The sequence below is a fragment of the Squalius cephalus genome (genome assembly GCF_949319135.1).
Source record: "Squalius cephalus genome assembly, chromosome: 23".
NCBI lineage: Eukaryota > Metazoa > Chordata > Actinopteri > Cypriniformes > Leuciscidae > Squalius > Squalius cephalus.
The window spans coordinates 19,756,993-19,774,787 of NC_137144.1; the positions used below are offsets into that span (position 1 = coordinate 19,756,993).

A 17,795-nucleotide genomic window follows, 5' to 3' on the forward strand; every position below is an offset into this window, starting at 1 on the left:
TTAAAACGACTCTAACTTATTCTAAAATAAAATAAATTCAGCAGCCAACCAAAATACTGTTTTTTTTCTTTTTAAACTGACCTAGTATTTTCTTTTTACCACATGTTTCAATCACAGATACTGTAAATCAAAGAGAATTGAGAAGCTTTGAAACTTCATCACTCTGTTATCGACTGCTCGCGCCTGTTCGATGCTCCCTCTGCTCCATTACTTCTTATTTGAAGTTGCGCGCCAAATGCTATGACAGTGCTGTTGTTTTGATAAGTTTGTCTTTATTTTTTACCGTCTGTTAAATTTTGTTTGCTCATTTATCGGTCAATTATTGTAAATATATAAATAAATGGACGCGCTATCCTACATGCCCGTTCCTCCGGGTATCGGAATGGAGGAGAATTTCTTTTCTCTGGATGATATTTTACTGTCTCAAGAGCGACTGCCGTGCAGGACTGAGAGCGCGTTCCCGAGACTCGGGTTCCTAGAGAAATCCAGCGAGAGCCGCGACATACTGGAGGTATACCAATACATTTATCAATAACATTATTTAAAGAGTTATAAAAGTGTTTCATCGCTTTTCGAGCACTTTTACGTGCTATGGTATAAAAAGATGACACAAAAACTTGAACTGTTTTTCAAATTTACACTTTAAATATTCTCTTCCCAGATCTTCTCTTAATCTAAGACAACAACCTTTATAAATTATTATGTTTAAACTATGATTTAAACAAAACGTGAATATGTATTTGTATAAAAATGATTTCCACAAATTACTTATGTCCTTCAGATTTAGCATAATTTCCCCCATTATCAATAATTTTGACGTTTTTAAAGTTTTTCCGTATTGTTGTGTAACGTTACTTTACCAAGAAGAACAAAAAATAAATAAATAATAATAATAAAACAAGTTAAATTTCTGTTTAATACATAAAATGGCAGCTATGAAATTAACCTTAAGGCAAAAGGACAAGAAGTTTTATTAGAAAAATTATCATTAATTTTCATAACTCATTTCCACCACAAAATGTTATCAAACACAATACATTATTTGAGATATGATTGAAATGGCACTCTGGAAATATTCAATATTCAAAATGATAGTGTTACCACCAAAACAATATTGAATTTAAAACAATCTGATAAAAAAAAGTTAAGAAGTTTGCATCACTGGATAATAGTGGATATTACTGTCAGTTTCACATTTCTGTCATGCAACTGTTGTCAAATATTACATTTTTATTACCGTTTTATTAGGGGTCCCCCTTGTCCCCCTTTTTGTCTATGGTGTTTATAGCCCTGACCACAACATATTTATATGGTGGTCTAAATGCCAACTTAATATGAGAAGAAAGTGTCCTTTCGCAGATTTATTCTTGTTTGTATGTTTCAGGGCACAAAGATGGAGATGCCGCTCTGGCTGGCCAAGGGCTTGTATGAAAGGAAGAGGCGAGTGCTGTCCATGGAGCTGCCAAAGGTGTATCGTGAGGGCTGGAGAACAGTGTTCGGGGCAGATCCCGCTGTTGTAGACCTGCAAAAAATGGGGCCATATTACTATGGTTTAGGCTCCCAGATGCTGCATTTTGACAGCCCAGAAAACCCAGAGATTGCTAATACCATCCTCCAGGTGAGCATGTCTAGATAGGTAGTCATAAAACAATAAATTATGACTTTAAAGAGCATGCAAATGCTCAGAAATGTACTTTAATGTACTTTAACCTAGTTCGCAACTTCACATGCAAAAATGATGTCAGTTAAACAACTAATGCCGAGTTCACACTGCACGATTTAGGCCTGATTTTCGCTCGCCGACAGGTTTTGCGAGATCGCCAACAAATGCCCGAAATCATAGGCAAATCGGTGCTCGTTCATGTGAATGACCAAAGACGTCGCCGACGCCCGTGAGATATTTGGCATGCAAATATCTGGACTAGTCGGCGATTCAGAATCCTGCAGTGTGAAAAGTGTTCTGACTGAAAACTACATCGGCGAAGACCTACATCCAATAAGAGAGCAAGAAACAGGACAGCGGGATGTTCGGGGAGGAGTTATAGACCACAATATCAGTATTTTAATAGATATATTTACAATTATATCAAACAGAAACGAAGCACAAACATTTGCTTGACCAGCAGCACATTGCAAAATTATTTATTTACCCCAGCTCTCTTTGCAGAACACACAATCCTTGCTCCCCGCGTCTCCCCAACCATTTCCTCCTACATTATCTGTTTTTCTTTTTCTCCTTTTCTCTGCAAATCAGCGCACAGACAATTTGGATCGCAATCTTCTTGCAGGTTATGATTTTTAACAAAAATTCCAGTCTGGCGTCAGAACTCCCGTCTCACGCACGCGTGATCTTGCGTTATTTCCTCATCACTTCTCGCGTGTGTTTGGTTGTGAAACGTAGTTTGTGGACCAGTTAGAAGTTGTCGGCGATTCTTTCTTTTGTACAGTCATGATGCAGTGTGAAACCCCCTGTCTCCGATCCATCGTGCAGTGTTAACACAGCAGCAACTGAATGTTACTCCAGATAGGTGTGCAGTGTGAAAAGAACAGTGACCCGACTACTTTGAAAATCGTACGTACAGTGTGAACTCGGCATTAGGGACATGCATGTATTACTGATCCATCTGCTATTTCTTACCTCAACCAATAGAGGGAGCAATACATTTAAAATCATTACTAGCACTGACCAGTTGCTGGGCAGACTGGTTTGGCAGGTTCAATAGGATGTACAGATCTGTTGTGTTAAATCAGTAAATGCAATTAAAGCTCCATGTTACTTAAGCTTAGGGAAAGTACATTTTGCTTAATTTAGGGCTTTACAAATCTGCTGCATAGTTATTATGGCTGGATATTATGGCTTTTGGTTATTGCAATTCAACCAGCAGCTTTAAACATTAAGAATATGGCTAAATTCTTTTAATATATGTTTGAAATAGCAAATACAAAATGACTTTTAGTGTTCAATTAAAACCATGTGAGAAATTGTGCACCATAAAGTCTACTTATTTTGATCATTTCTAGTGCTGAATTAATTACATTTTAGGAGTTACATTTTGGTCAAACTGAGTGCTTACTGAGTAACTGAATAGAAGCATTAAGACTCTTTCATCAACTGTCCCTGCATCCTCTAAGGATGTATATTTGTACTTCCATATTATCTATACTGTCCCCATCTCTCTTATCAGACCTTCATTGGTCGTTTCCGTCGGACCATGGACTCATCCCAAAACGCCTACAACGAGGACACATCAGCGCTGGTGGAGCGATTGGATTGTTTAGAGAGAAGCTTGTTTAAGTCAGGGCAGAGTGGACTTAACAGTTTCCAACTGTGGGAAAAAGGCCGGTCCTCTCACCTCACTGCCTCTAGTCTAGTTATCAACTACAGAAAGAGGAAAATTACAGACCTACAGGCCTGAAAGTCCAAAAGATTGTAAAAAAAAAAAAAGGTAAAAGTAGAGTTTCTTGTGAATGTGTGAGAAAGTGAGTCATGTGCATATGTGTGATATTGAGAGTTGTATTAAATTGTCTGTGAACTTTTTACTGTAATATTTCTATGTATAAACTATTTCAATTTGGTATATGGTCAATAAATCAATTTATTATAATGTTTTAACTGTTTATTTTTCTGTTTTTGAAACTTCATAATCATATATATTCACCCAGAGATGTGCTTTTTATAAAGCAATTGAGATTCTCCTTTGATGGGCTCTGTCTGTGTTTTTAAAGCCTGGGTATGAGTTTGCATGTCATCCACATCAATATCCAAAACATTTTAACAATGATTATTTCCGGTGTTTAGACTGAAACATAAATAATTAACATTAATGCATTTATGCTCTCATGTAAAGGGTGCTCGTTTCTGGTGATCCATTTAGACTACTGGAGGTGACATTTGTATGCGTCACCAGGTTGTTCGTGAGAATGTGAGTGCGAGCAAGCCTCATTTGCGTCAGTCAACACAAAGACAAATCAAATCACTGGATTTCTCCACATCTCTGTGCCCCTTTCTCTCCCCTCTCACTTAAAAAAAACCACCAAGTTAACCTATCCTTAAGATCTTGCGTATATTTGAATGCTCTTTTCTGCAGTATAAGACTTTAAATGTCTTGGTCTTCTTGTTTTAATGAGCATGTTTATGAATACAGAGTCCCAGCTGCTTGTTCATGTGTAAAATGTGGGTCAGCTGATGTGGATGATCTCATCCGTGATTTCGGAATGGAAGTTATTGATATATCCCTCTGGGATGGTCATATTGACCTTGTTATCTCTGCAACCTCAGCCGAGTTGGCTTGGGAAGGGCAGGAGGGATTTATTGACTTTTTGAAAGGTCTAAACTAAAGAAAAGTCACTCATGAAGTTACATAATTTGGTGGCTTGATGACAAATAGGGCCATGACTTTATTGAATAACCATACATGTTCAGACATTAAAATAAAATTGTTAATGATCCTAAGGAGAAAATGATGTGAGAACAAAAATGTTATTTTTTCTGCCTTTGGTAGTGTGTAATAGTGGTTATAGCTGAGAGCTAGTAACCAGAAAGTTGATGATTCAATTACCCCAAACTTTGACATTTTTCCTTGGGCTTGTAAGCAGCCAAAACACACTAGAAACTCCATAGACCTTATTCAGAGCAGCGCCATCACAGGTATGTCACAGCTAGGCTGTGAGGGATAGACTTACCGTGTTTTCAATGGCATCCGCTGTAAAGGCCGTATAAAGCTCCTAAATCACTTATAATTTTCCACAGCTCATACTGTCTGGGGTTTTTTGTATACTGAAATTTCTTGGAAAGATATTTTTGCAGCGTCTTGTTGCCAGAACAATCCACAAACACATTAAATAACAGTACAACCCACTGAAGAGATGTATGTCTATCCCTCACAGCCACGCTTTCATTCCCGTTAAGAATAAAAGATGGTACTGCAGTGAAAAAGGTCTATAGCGCCACATTAAAGATTATTCAAACATATTTGCAATCACATAACTATCATTACATTTTTGTATATCATTGTAGATCTTTCCATGCACTAAGTACAGACTTAAAAATCCTAGGTTACCATTCCATGGCCTCATAGTGAATTGTGTAGTTTTTCACCATGACCCATGCTGGGTCTCCAAGAACACTGCCATTTCTTGTTGTTGCTCAATGAATCACTCTTGACCTGGATTCACAGTGGTGGCTTTTTCTGGCATGAGCTAGTGATGTACTGTTCCTCTTAAGAGACGTGAACATGGAGCTGACCCAACTGCCACATAAACCTGTTAATAGTCTCTGTGTTTTTGTTAAGAATCTGACAGTGGCATTTATGGCTAACCTATTTACAGTGCATGCAAGATGTTTTTTTGAAGTGACACTTAGACAATAATATTTTAAGAAGATGTAGTCCAGTGTTCAGTGTCAGAAAACAGCAGTTCCTTACCAAACTGAGCCCTTTCACAGAGTTTGTATGCAAGCAATGTATCCACAGTAGCATCATCTCTGTAGCAACGCTGCATATTTTGAGAAGACTGGTGCTAGAACATGTCATTGTGCCCTTGAATTTCATTTGAATAACACACACAAAGACATAAAATATTCTGATGTGCACCTAAAAAGTGAAAACATCATTTTACAAAAACATTGATGTCTTTTCACATTCCCTTCCTCTCTCAATTATAGTCCTCTTATTCACTGCAGAATTATTCACGTTTTAACTGTGTGAGAATCCTGCAAAAGATTTGAGATCCATCTGTCCTGAGCTGACTGTGTTGCATCTCTTTTAAACTGAGTTAGATGAAAAGTATTTACTAGTGTTCCCTAGTGTCCGTCTTTGAGACTTTTAGTGTCTTTTTGTTGTTTCACTGAGCCTATTTTCAGACCTTTTCGTTTAAAAAGGACAGACACGACTTGGAGGAAAAAGAGTGAGAGATGGAGAGAGAAACAGAGGTGTCAGGATTAGCCGTATCTAAGCTAACGCCCACACACTGCTCTTCAGATGTGGCTAATCTCTCCCTGACTGGGTTTGCATTCACTCTGAAACACCGGCTCAAACAAGCCAGTGCACTATAGCAGATGGGAGTTGAGAGAACACTGTTTTACCTGTTTTATCTCATATTTCTTAATGTTTCTGTACGGTAAATTAATTTGTAAATTTTTTTTTTGACTAGGCACTGCAAAATGCCCCCTCATGGATGATGTTGGATGTGTTGGTACGGATATTAAGGTGTTGGAAAGTATTGCCCTTCCCCTTCTAATCTACCTGCAGCACCTCATTCATCTGTTTTTTTATTTTTGCAGTATTTAGAGATCCAGTTGCCTTTTTCACTGCAGATTGACCTGTCTTTTTTATAAATAGGCTGAGCTTTTATAAAAGCATTTATTTTGCTGTATTGTTATGTATCTTTCTCACCACCTCTCTCCTTAACTTATTTCCCATTCTCTCAGTGTCAGACGATGCCAGTTTGAAGGACAAGTGTTTTCAAGGCTGATGAGGAAAAAACATCCATAAATATCAGAGTCGAGTGACCTGTTCTGCTTCGTTCCTGCTATAATGGAGGAATGAGTCATAGCTAAGCTGTCTATCTCTCATGTTTATCTCTCATGTTCTTTTTCTTATTCATTTGAGTGGCACGTCACCACATATATGAAGCATCGTGCTTCAGACAGAATCCAATTTGTATTTAAGATTGTGCTGAGACAACCTTAGCAACTAAATTGCAACAACCTACTTGTGGCAGTGCATTTTGCACAGGCAACCACACACATTCTCTTTAGACAAAGTTACAATCTACTTTTTTATTAGGTGTTGTGTCAGTGGCATAGGGCTTGTAACCAGAAGGTTGCTGGTTCAATCTCTTCATGTAGCCAACCATGAGCTACCATCGTTGTATCCTTGAGTAATGCCTGACCCATAGAGTAAGTGTATCCCTCACTTTTTTTTTTCTTCAATCATGTGGTATGTCAAATAAAATAAGCATTCTTGTGTTTCAGACAGTCTGGATACAAGCATGTCCTGAGGCAAATTCAGGCAAAGTATCAGTTCCTAAAAAGCAACTCAAATCCAACTCAATGGAAAATTTTGATGCAATGTGTAGACCTAAGTCTAATACTGAAAGCGCGTTTTTTCGTCATCAGTTGCAGACACCATAATTTAAATCGCATTCATTTATTTCCATTTATTTTGCAGCCCTATGTGCAAGTGAAAACCACAAGACCACAAGTCAACCTTAAGGACCTCTGACACTCCTAATTGTGATGTCTTTCCTTTAGACAGATGCACTGACACTCTCAGTGCATTGGGACAGCAGTTTTGCCTCCTTGATAGCACATGCCTTGAGTATGTCCTGCTTACCAATGAGCAGTTTAAAGTTCTCATTGGCACAGGTACAGACAAACAAACCTCAGATAAACAAAAGACTCAAAACGTGCTTCGCCTATCAACTGTGGTCCACAGCACTGCCAGGTTTCTCCCAATTCACCACTTCAAACCTGGCTATAGTCCATCTACTGTTGTAGACCTTTCCAAAAAAGGCGTCTGACCTATTTCTCCTTATCGCAGAGCTAATATAGAGACAAATAAGGGTTAATTAGCCTGCAAGACTGTGAGCCAAGAATGTGTTACTGTCTTAAATTTGCAACAAACAATAAAACAGAGAGGAATGTACACTGCTGCACTGTTGTGTACAGTAAGTGATGATAACTGGCCCATAATTCCTAATGAAAGTAAACATAATCGTTCGGGGCTTGTTTTTAGCTAGTGTATTGGCAAATTTTTACGTTGAAGAGTGGAAAGCAACCTTCAGCAAAGAATATGTCAGATTCCAACATAATGTGAGTTGACATCTCTTGTTCAGTCAACTCAACAAGTGTGCTGAAATATTGTACTCTCAGAAGTTTACAGACTGGTGCCATGGCCGAATAAATTGAATAAAATAAATATATAAAATAAATTTGATTTTATATAGTTAAAATTGTATAAGTAGGAACACTAGAGTAGTGAGTTGGCATGTGCACCTTTTCCCCTCTTAACTGTGCCAACAAGATAATGAGAAAGGTTTATTTATATTGCTGATTGTGGCTCCAAAGTGGGTTATATGGACTATCCAACAGCAAAAGACCCTCAGAATTGCAAGGGAAAAGTTTTATAGCTGTTTCAAAATTGCTGACGATTTCTACCCAGAAGCTACAGGCTGAGTCAGACTAGTCATAGGCAGCAAGATTTTTTTCCTGGTTACAGGATTGAAGAATATTAAAGACAGTGAGACCGCAAGGGGAGACAAGGCATGTGTCAGTTTTTCCATCCTTTAGATGGATATTGATTTGCTATGATTCAGTGCTTTTGGCGTCTTGCAAATGATAAGCAGTTATCACCCTCAATATCATCATCATTGTCAATATTACCACCAGCCCAAACATTTATTTATTTATTTGCATTAAAAAAAAACTAGATTGGCTACCTGGACCATGCTAACCAGTCTTGAACCCTTGATTGAGATAAGCCAATTATAACTGCATTTAACTATAGAAGGTATGGAAGCAAAAACTGACCAATTCCTAGAGTTAGAGGGAGGATGAAAAATAGGCTGAATTACAACTGTTTTTGGTGCAAGAAACCTTGACTAACATTAGAAGTAGTCTTCAGGGGGAAAAGTAAATTGCCATAAAAGAGTACAAATAAGTAAACAGTGCTCTGTAACAACATGTGCATGGGCGTATATGTCTGTGTCTTCGAATAATGCTGTGATAAGTAAACGTGTGGGTTTGTTGTGGCAGTGTTTGGGTGGGTATATGAGTATGTATTTATAATCACTTGGGAGAACAGTTTCTAGTAAAAACTGCCTCGATAAAAGCTCATGCTGCCAAATTCATGCCTTCTCCCTGAAGTGTAAGAATTGCGTGTACAGAGCTGCCACTTGTGGTCTAATTGGACAGCCTTTCATCCCAAGCCTCCAGGCTTTACTCAATATCCCTCACTATTTCTTTCTCCTCTCTGTCTCCTTGATTCCTTCCTGTCTGTCCTTTGCTCTTCTTTCAGTCCTCTCCTGTATCCAATTTCTTATCTCTCTGTCTCTCTCCTGTCTGTCCCTCTCTGTGTCCCTCTCTGTGATTGCTCTTTCTCTCTCCCTCCCTCTATCTCGCTCTCATCTGTTGGTATGGCTCAGGCTGCATCATCCAAGAGGACACGTGTTCTCTGTTTATTATAGAGCAAAAAAAGGGAGGGGGAGAGTGAGCGAACGAGGGAGGGTGGAACAGAGGTAGAGAGATTCACACAGAATAGCCCTCATAGGGTAGACGGCATCGCTCTGAAACGCACTCACAAGCAAACAAAAAGAGAGGCTAAACACATCGAAATCTTTTTAGACGACAACAGGAACACAGTCCTTAAGCAAAGGTAAGAAAGATCTCCTTAGTCATTGCGGTGATTGTTGTAAAAAGGTGCAAATTAGAAAGATCATTCAAGAGAACTCTAAGATATTTGTTGTTAGGTTAAGTTGACTACTTGGTTGTTTTGGTGCAAGGTGTTTGAAGACGTGGCAAATGGACAGAGCAGATCAAAAAGTGCCTCAACAATGGGCCTTGAGGGACTCCACCTCAGGAGAAACATTAGAGTCCCTGCTTAGAGTATTCCAGCGCTTGTGTCATAAGCTACGCTTCATAGTACCAGCCTCTGCATTGGCGTCAATGGGTAGTCGACAGGTTAAATTTATTAACCCTACAAAATAACTGCGTCAAACAGGGACGCTTTGCCAAAAACAGCAAGCCAGTGGTGGTCCATCCAGACCACCCCTTAAATTCAGGGTAAGTCTATTAACAGGTGTCCTTTTCCCTTCATTGGAGTAATGCTATCTGCTATGGTGCTGATATGTAATAACTGATAAGCACAGCTTTTGTTTTCTTAATCTCAATAACACTTCACAAAATATCTGACGCCAGTGTACCTGGTTGGCTGCCAGCTTGTATTGGGAGGCCAGGAGGGCCGTGGAACTTTCCAGGGTGGATAACTGGGACTTATCACAAGCCTTGACACTTTCAGGGGTGATGGATGATGTTGTTAGCCTGTGCCTAAAGATGAAAATATTTATGTTGGATTTAAAATAAAACAGTTGGTTTAAATACAGCAAATGGCGACTGCCACACCTTTGGTTGACAACATAGCATGAAGCTGAAATATATATTATCTATGTAACTCAAAGGTTGGTGGAAATTCAAGCAGGTAGTTTAATTACTGTGTGTGATCATTAAATCTGCAAAGATGAATAACAATATGTGGCATGCTTTTTTTTTTTTTTAAACAAGTGATTAAAGAGTCAGTAAATGTTTTAAGTAATATTTATCCTTGTAAAAAGAAAGATGGCATTACTGACGCAACTTGATGCAAGGCTGATCCTTTTTTTTTGTTGTTGCTACGTATCCCTGCAAGACAACAACGAGATGCCCCCATTTCTACATTACATAATAATGCAACAGACGCCTTGGAAACTTTTCTGTCTCACTCTTACAAAACCTACACATCCTGAAAGCCGTCCCTGTTAGAACTGTTGGACTGTTCTCCACTGAGCATGGAAAAATATTTTTTAATAAACTGCATGTTAGCTTTACTCTAATAGAAGCTCCTGGCTTGAGATTTATATAAAGAATGTCATTTATAGAGGATTTTTAAAAAAAAATCCTGGAACTTTTCAATAAAACATATCTTTGAAAGAGGCATGCCCTAGGACAAGTTTACATTTTAGTGTACAGGACTCGGAGGGGGCTTCCTGAATACTAAGATTTTTCTGAATACCAAATATTGTGTATAGCTGAATTACAAATGGATCTTGTTTTGTACTGATAGATGGGGCCCGGATTGTTCTGGAACTTTCCATCCAAGACTAGCTGCACGGTTCCACAGAGCCTGCTGCAGACAATGTACGTAGTTCCGCCTGTAACTGAGGTTGTAGCCTTTCTTTTCCGTTTTTTAGCATCCATGCCTTCATTTTTTGTTTGTCTATTTGCTTGTGAATTCCATGGCTCGTTGCTGTGTCTGACCACCTTGATTTGTCGACCAATCACTGGGCAATGGCCAAACAAGGTCAAGTGTCAATAACCATCATTACTCAGCACTAGATCATTACTCATAATTCATTGACCAATAGCTGTTGATTGTTCCAGCTTTGAGTCTGTGACCAATCCATTGATGTAGGTTTATGTTGATTTAATGTAAAAAGATTCATTTTATCATTTAGGTTTAATCAACTATATAGGGATCTGAATTATGAGGTCTTGAATATATTACAAACAGTTGTTGCTTGAGTTATATGTTATTTGATAATAAAAAAAATAATGTCGATATATGTTGCCTTCAGAGATGTGTATCGACCTTGATGTCCATTGTTTTGTTTTGGTGGCTTTGGTACTTTGGATGTTTTTCTGTTCTAAAGGGTTCTGAAAATCTTCTTCAGTCCTTGACCTCCAGTGCCCCCAAGCTTATAATCAACTGAGCCACATGATACCAATTTCACTTTAATGAACAACAATAAATGAAAAAAATCTCTATGAATAATTTGACTGCACATGATTGAAGAAAGCCATTATGGGTTTGATTGTATTATATTCTGACCTAAATAGGTGTGCAGCTGTGATAAAAGCCCAGGCCGAAGCGAAAAATCGCTTCATGAAAGCTTTTAGATGCAGGCTATTTATCAAAATGGAATCACTAATCTTTCAAGGAAAATGCACCTAACATCCATGGATTGGTTTCCTAGTGATCCATACAGTAGAAACCTGTTTTGAGGAAAGGTTCAGCCAGCTTACTGTACTTTTGGCCTAGGTAAAACAGCCGTATTGAGGACCACATACCAACTCACCTTCTGTCAGCCTGGCTTAGAGCACTAGGCAGCTCCTGACAAGAGGCAGTGTGAGGGGTTGGATACATGGTTAATTCTGGTGGTACAGCAGGGCAGATAGCTGTTACTGACCCTTCGGATGTCACCCAGAATCCCTCTGGAGGTGTGAAGTGAGTTCTTTGAGGAATCAAGATTTCGAGTTTTTGTGAGTTCCACAGCTGCTTTTTATCAAGTTTATACAAAACCATATTCTGTTATTGTCTATTGAACTAGGGCAGTGTTTCCCAAAGTGGGTAGTACGCCCCATAAAAGGGGCTCAGGGTTATAAAAGGGGGGTGTGGCGAGGCCAAGGGATAGTGTAGAGTCAGCAGATTGTTGTGCAGAGAAACCTCTTCAGGGTGATATAAGACCCCCTGTGAAATTATCCCACTTATGTGGCTGCTTGCCACATAAGTAAATATATGAACACAAAATGTTAATTTGACATTTTATTACCTCAAGATGACACTCAGGACCCGCTTCAATGGTCTGTTATCAGTTGTAGCGGTTGTTGTTATGGATTAACAGACTGCTAGATGGCGTGGTTGAAGAATCAGAATTGAGTAAAAATATAAAAGAACGATGCATGGTTCTGCAGTAAGCATAGACAAGACTGTGAAAGTACTGTCAGTGCCAAATGTAAAGCAGGCAATGACTCTACTTCTAATGTCACAACTACCAAAACAATGTGTTTACATCAGACGCGAGCGGCCTGATGTGACAAAACCAAATTGAAAATCAGTGATGCTGTACACTGAATGCGGCACGACACAACAAATTCCCGACAGTAAACTGATGCCAGTTCTATTTCCGACATATTCCAGCAACCGCACAACTTCTGACACAAAGGTCCTGTACTTGCTCTGAAGCAGCAGCAGCAGCAGCAATAACAGCAGCAGCATAGCAGATCTATTCCGCCAAGACAAAACATATCAACATGGTCATATCCATTACCTTGCCAAACACTCCTAGAGTTGTCAATATTTTTCTCTACAAAAGGTGGGCCTGGCAGAAAAAGTTTGGGAATCACTGGACTAGGGTGTGCATCAGTTTATGATTGTAACGTTCCTGGAACAGTCAGTGTAAGGGTTATGTGAGCTTGTTTTATTCTCATTTGAGTATTTTCTGTTTTATCTTCCATCAACCTCTACATTTGACCTTATACAGTGGTTCCTTATAAGAATATTGGGCTTGAATGAAATATATACACATTAGAAGAACAAGAAGATCATTCATTCTATAAAAACACATAGAAAACAAACTTAGCAATGATGCCAAGCTAGTTTTTAGTGGGTGTAAACAGAGGATATTTTATTTGCCTTGATGTTTGACTTTTGCCAGACAGCAACAAGTGATTTTATAAAAACAGCTATAGCTCAGGTCTTCTGCTGATTTCTCCCATATTCCACATTGACATAAATTAATTTATTTTTATTTCCTGGTATATTTGATGCTGCCAGTATGTGGGTGGTACTTAGCACTCTCTACACCTTGCTTAAGCAGCCATGTTCTTTCTATTTACCTTGATAATGTTATCATCCAAATGGCTAATTAAAACTTTGATCACTTGTATAACCTAATAGCGATGCCAATGAGACTGTATCGCTCAACTTCTTGACAGCTTTGTGGCAAGATTTTTTGCCTGTTTTGTGTTTAGAGAAGGACTTTAGAAATCCGTCTGACATAGATTTAGTTGTAACAGATTTTTTTTTGTGCACAGCATAAACACACATTGTCTTGTCCTAACCCAGTTTCCAGGTATTGATGGGATTCTGTATATCAGGTCAGTACCTTGCCTTTAAACATATTTATTGATTTGGTGTCTGGCATATTCTCTTCCAATGGTCATTCCGTTGTCATATTCCCTCATGCACTCTTTTTTTGTCACCGGGCCAGGTCATATGCCAGCCCTGGCTGATGATGTCTGCTCAATCTCACTCAATATGTGAACTCTATCTAGATCAATGGCCAACATTCTCTAAACGTGTCTGAGAGTGGCCATCTATTTAGTGACTCCAAACTCAAACTTCAGTTAGGACTAGTAGTGAAGCTGTCGAAAAGGATAAAGGAAAGTAAAGGTTATCCAACTCCGTGAAGATTGTCTACTGGCATTACTATAGGTTACCATGGCAACACTGACAGGGTACAGAACCCACAAAAAATAAATCTCTTTGACAAGGTTGGCTACAGGTTGGTTTTTGACATGAATGTATTAGTTCCCTGTAATTTTTATTACAAGATAACACTAATGTTGTTGACTAAGAACTAGTTTAAAAGAAAATGTTATATTTAACCCATAGAAAACGTGACTTAAATATTATGGACTTAAATTATATATCTACATACAGTATATACAGACCACAAACCATAGGCAGACCAATACATTTTTAGTGGTGCATGCTAAGGTTGCTATTACTATTGATCATACTTAAGATTTTAGGTTTGTTTAAATCTCTAAACCTAAATATTAAACTTTGGCGCATAACTCTTTGTTTAGGTACCTCAAAATGTGCAGCTTGATTTGAAGAGGTTTAGTATTACTTTTATAAGCAATTGGACTTAACATTTTCATCTGGTGGAGAAAATGTGTGAAGAAAGAGTTGAATAAGGGATCTAAGCCATATCTAGTGGGGGTGGGCTCTGTTGACTTCACCTAGTGAACAGCCACATGCTAGAAAATACTCAGAATACCTTAGCAACCACATAGCAATGGTGGTTGCGTGGAACCACTGGCAAGCACAGCTCATGTTCTCTTTAGAAAGAGTAAAAATGTAGCTCTATTATAGTATACCAAAACAGAGTGCTAATGATTATAGTAATGATCTGAGAAAGGTCAGTACATGTGGGGGAGGAGGAGGGAAGATGGATCTACAGAGAGAATTGTGACAGAGAGGAAGGGAGGGAGGAAGAGAGGCCACTTGAGGGTATTGTGGTCATGTCTAGACCTCGTTATAATCAACTCATGGGAGGTGTTATGCAACCAAAATAATCATTCCCTGCAGGGCTTTGAATCATTCTATCCATTCACATCCGAGGGTTTGATTTACACTGCCCATGATTCCAGGACTATGACTTTTCTGCTGGCTTGAAGGGTTCTGAATTAAACTCAGTTATTGTTTGACTCTTCTGAGAGAATTATGTCAAAGTGCTCTGTCATCTCTTGGGTAAAGGTGGCAATAATATGCACTAATATTTGGATTAGTTTTTTTCTTTTCTTTATTTCTAATTCATGTTCTTGTTAATGAGGAACTTGTCCTCAAAGCACTTGTATTTTTTAAAGATGCCAAGAAGGTTAGAAGGTTAAATGCTACAAAAAGATGTTAATGACTGTTGCTTCGCCTACATGTTTATGCTATCAATATTTCCATTAAGGTTGTAAATGAAGCCATTCTTCATAATCTTTGTCTATTTTTGTAGAATTATTAGAGATTAGTAAATTAGCACTAGGCTGTGGAGGTGTTTGTTAGCTTAGCATCATGTTATTGAAATATCAACTGACAGTGATGGAGCTCCCTTAAGCCGACAACCCTCAGCTACACAGCTGGAGTTTAATAAGTAGACTACCTCATGGAAAGGCACAGTACATTGTCTCATCCATCAACAGATCCCTTGACCTTGAGACAACCTGTGAGCTAGTGTCACAATTGGCGATGTGCTCCTGGCGATTGGCAAATTTGTACCTTTTTTGTATCATCCTGAACCTAACCACCAAACAACATTCAAGCCATGTTCACAATGCCACCTCATTATAAGTCCACAAAACCCCATACTCACATGCAGGTTTATCTTGTTTGGAGCCAGATTGAAAATTCAGCCCTGCTGAAAATGCAGGTAAAACCAACTCCTGATGGTAGCTGGTTATACATGTGGTGTGTCTCAATTCACTCCCTAGTTCAGTACACTGCCCAGGTAGGCATTAGAATGTTGCAATGTACTAAAACATTCACTCCCTTGAAATTTCCAGCAAGCATAAGCTGCTTATTGAAAATTTTGTCTTCTTCAAGTCATCAGAATAATGATGTTGCTGATACGATTTAATGCATGATGTCATAATGTAATTGAGTCATTAGCATCCTAATACTTATTGGATCAAGGACCAAATGCTTATGTGTTTATGGATTCTTTCCATAGAGAACTAGGGAGTGGAAAGAGACACATGCTTACTAGCTGGTCCAAGCAAACCAGAGGTCCACCTAGTCCCCACCAGCTTAGCTATGTTCCAAAACACAGCTTGATTGGTTGACAAGCTTTACCACCTTAAAGACCTGTGGGAAATTGTTTAACAAGTGCAGTTGTACATATTTCCAATTGAAACAGGAAGTTTGGGCAGGGCATAATGAAGAGGTTACGTCAATAGGCTTTAGTAACGTCGCAGTTGTAAATCTACGCACTTGTTAGTTGGCTACAGGTGGTTTAAGGGGGAGACATTTTGATTCTACAATTAACATCTGATTGGACAAAAATCTGTAGTGCAGGATGAGTCATCAACATTTGTGGTCCATTTTGCTAGAAGAAAAATTCTGTACATTTTCTGTAAATTTATATCTAGTTAAAGTTCATTTATTTAAACTTTTAGAAGTGCACTACAGTATAGATGACCTCAAAGCTAACAGACATGGAGTAAAAGCCACAAAACTACAGTTTTGATATCATCGGGTCTTTAAGCTGGTATGATCTGATCCCCCCCCCCAAGCAAGGACTGGATACATGGTTTGAGCAATGGTAGTGTGGGTAATATTACAATATTGGAGCAGCAAGACAGATTTGATTGGATTAGGGTTTGCTGTCGAATAGCCTTGTTAATCTCAGGTGTGTGTGTTGCCATGGTGATTGCAGGTTGCTCTCCAGGATGGCTGGCATGAAGGATCAGCAATTCACTGAGGAGAAACCGCTTCTGCCAGAATCCAGAGGACAGGAAACAGAGATGGTGAGTATATGTGAGTGTGTGCATAGCTAAATATAGTAGATCGGTTAAAAATGTCAGCCTGTTTTTGGGCAAGAATACAAAAAATTGGATGTGTGTGTTCATGATAAAGGATGTATCTATGCTCACCAAATACTGCATTTTATCTTAATCCACACATCCACTTAATCTCAAAAGCATTGGGTTCTTACAGCCATTAAAAAGCTGAAAACATCAGGAAATTCTAAAATTGTAATATGCCATGCCAGGAATTTTATAAATTCTTAAGATACACTTTCGAATAATGTTATGTCTTCACATTAGTTAATTCCTGAAAGCGATGAAAAACATCTATTTTACAGCATTTATTGAGTTATTAGTGTCTTGGTTTATATTCATTTGTAAATATTGGTAAATAAAATGTTACAAAAATAAAAAGGATCTCAAGTGTAAACCCTAAAAAAAGATGATAAAAATCCTTATCAACTAATCACAAATGATAATCACAATTTATTCGTCAAAGCTTGTTGAATGGATTTTTGTGTCTGCTGCTTACTTTCCCACATATCATTTTTTTTCTTCAGCTTCTCACCTCCGCCACCAAAGCATTGTCCTCCGATACTATTGAGGGCACTGTCTGCTGTAGTGTGCTGTAACTAGTGTTTGTGTCTATGTGTGATGTGGCAGGCTAAAGGACAGTGTGTGCACGTGCCGCTGCCCTGTGCTACGCCCTCCCCCAACACAGCTCGCCCCCCAAAACGCTGGCATGCCATCGCCCGACACTGGCTCGGCCTGACGCGCCGTCGGACCAGCGGGTACTTCCCGGTAGGCTGATAACTGCACAGACCATGTCCACCCCTCCAACTAAGGGATACTAATTTGTGTCAAGTCCTTAAATGCAATTATGATAGAAAAGACCAAACAAGGCCTGATATTTTCTCTCTACCCAAAAACCCATTTGGTTTCACATGGTGTGATGAGTACAACATAGAAATGTTCTTTTTGGCTCAATGTTTCATACACACTGCTAATAAGCATTAGCAAC

General features: G+C 38.7%; 2 protein-coding genes across 9 annotated transcripts in view; both read left to right on the forward strand.

The window, feature by feature from the left end:
* Positions 1-201: 201 nt before the first annotated feature.
* gins3 (GINS complex subunit 3) lies at positions 202-3,700 on the forward strand. The gene is made up of 3 exons (XM_079859330.1): positions 202-511; positions 1,385-1,618; positions 3,186-3,700. The coding sequence occupies exons 1-3, from the start codon at positions 341-343 to the stop codon at positions 3,414-3,416; spliced, it is 636 nt and encodes a 211-aa protein (XP_079715456.1). The 5' UTR covers positions 202-340; the 3' UTR covers positions 3,417-3,700.
* Positions 3,701-9,198: 5,498 nt separating this feature from the next.
* The window catches only part of ndrg4 (NDRG family member 4), a 28,124-nt gene continuing 19,527 nt past the window's right edge, over positions 9,199-17,795 (forward strand). For 2 of the 8 annotated variants that reach the window (XM_079859320.1, XM_079859321.1), the window contains exons 1-3: positions 9,204-9,374; positions 16,684-16,774; positions 17,438-17,575. In XM_079859320.1, the coding sequence (XP_079715446.1) occupies positions 16,697-16,774; positions 17,438-17,575 (216 nt within the window). In that variant the 5' untranslated portion in view covers positions 9,204-9,374; positions 16,684-16,696. Of the gene's footprint in view, positions 9,375-10,817; positions 10,892-16,683; positions 16,775-17,437; positions 17,576-17,795 lie in introns of all 8 variants that reach the window. The other 6 variants (XM_079859317.1, XM_079859319.1, XM_079859322.1 and 3 more) reach the window with 6 other exon arrangements.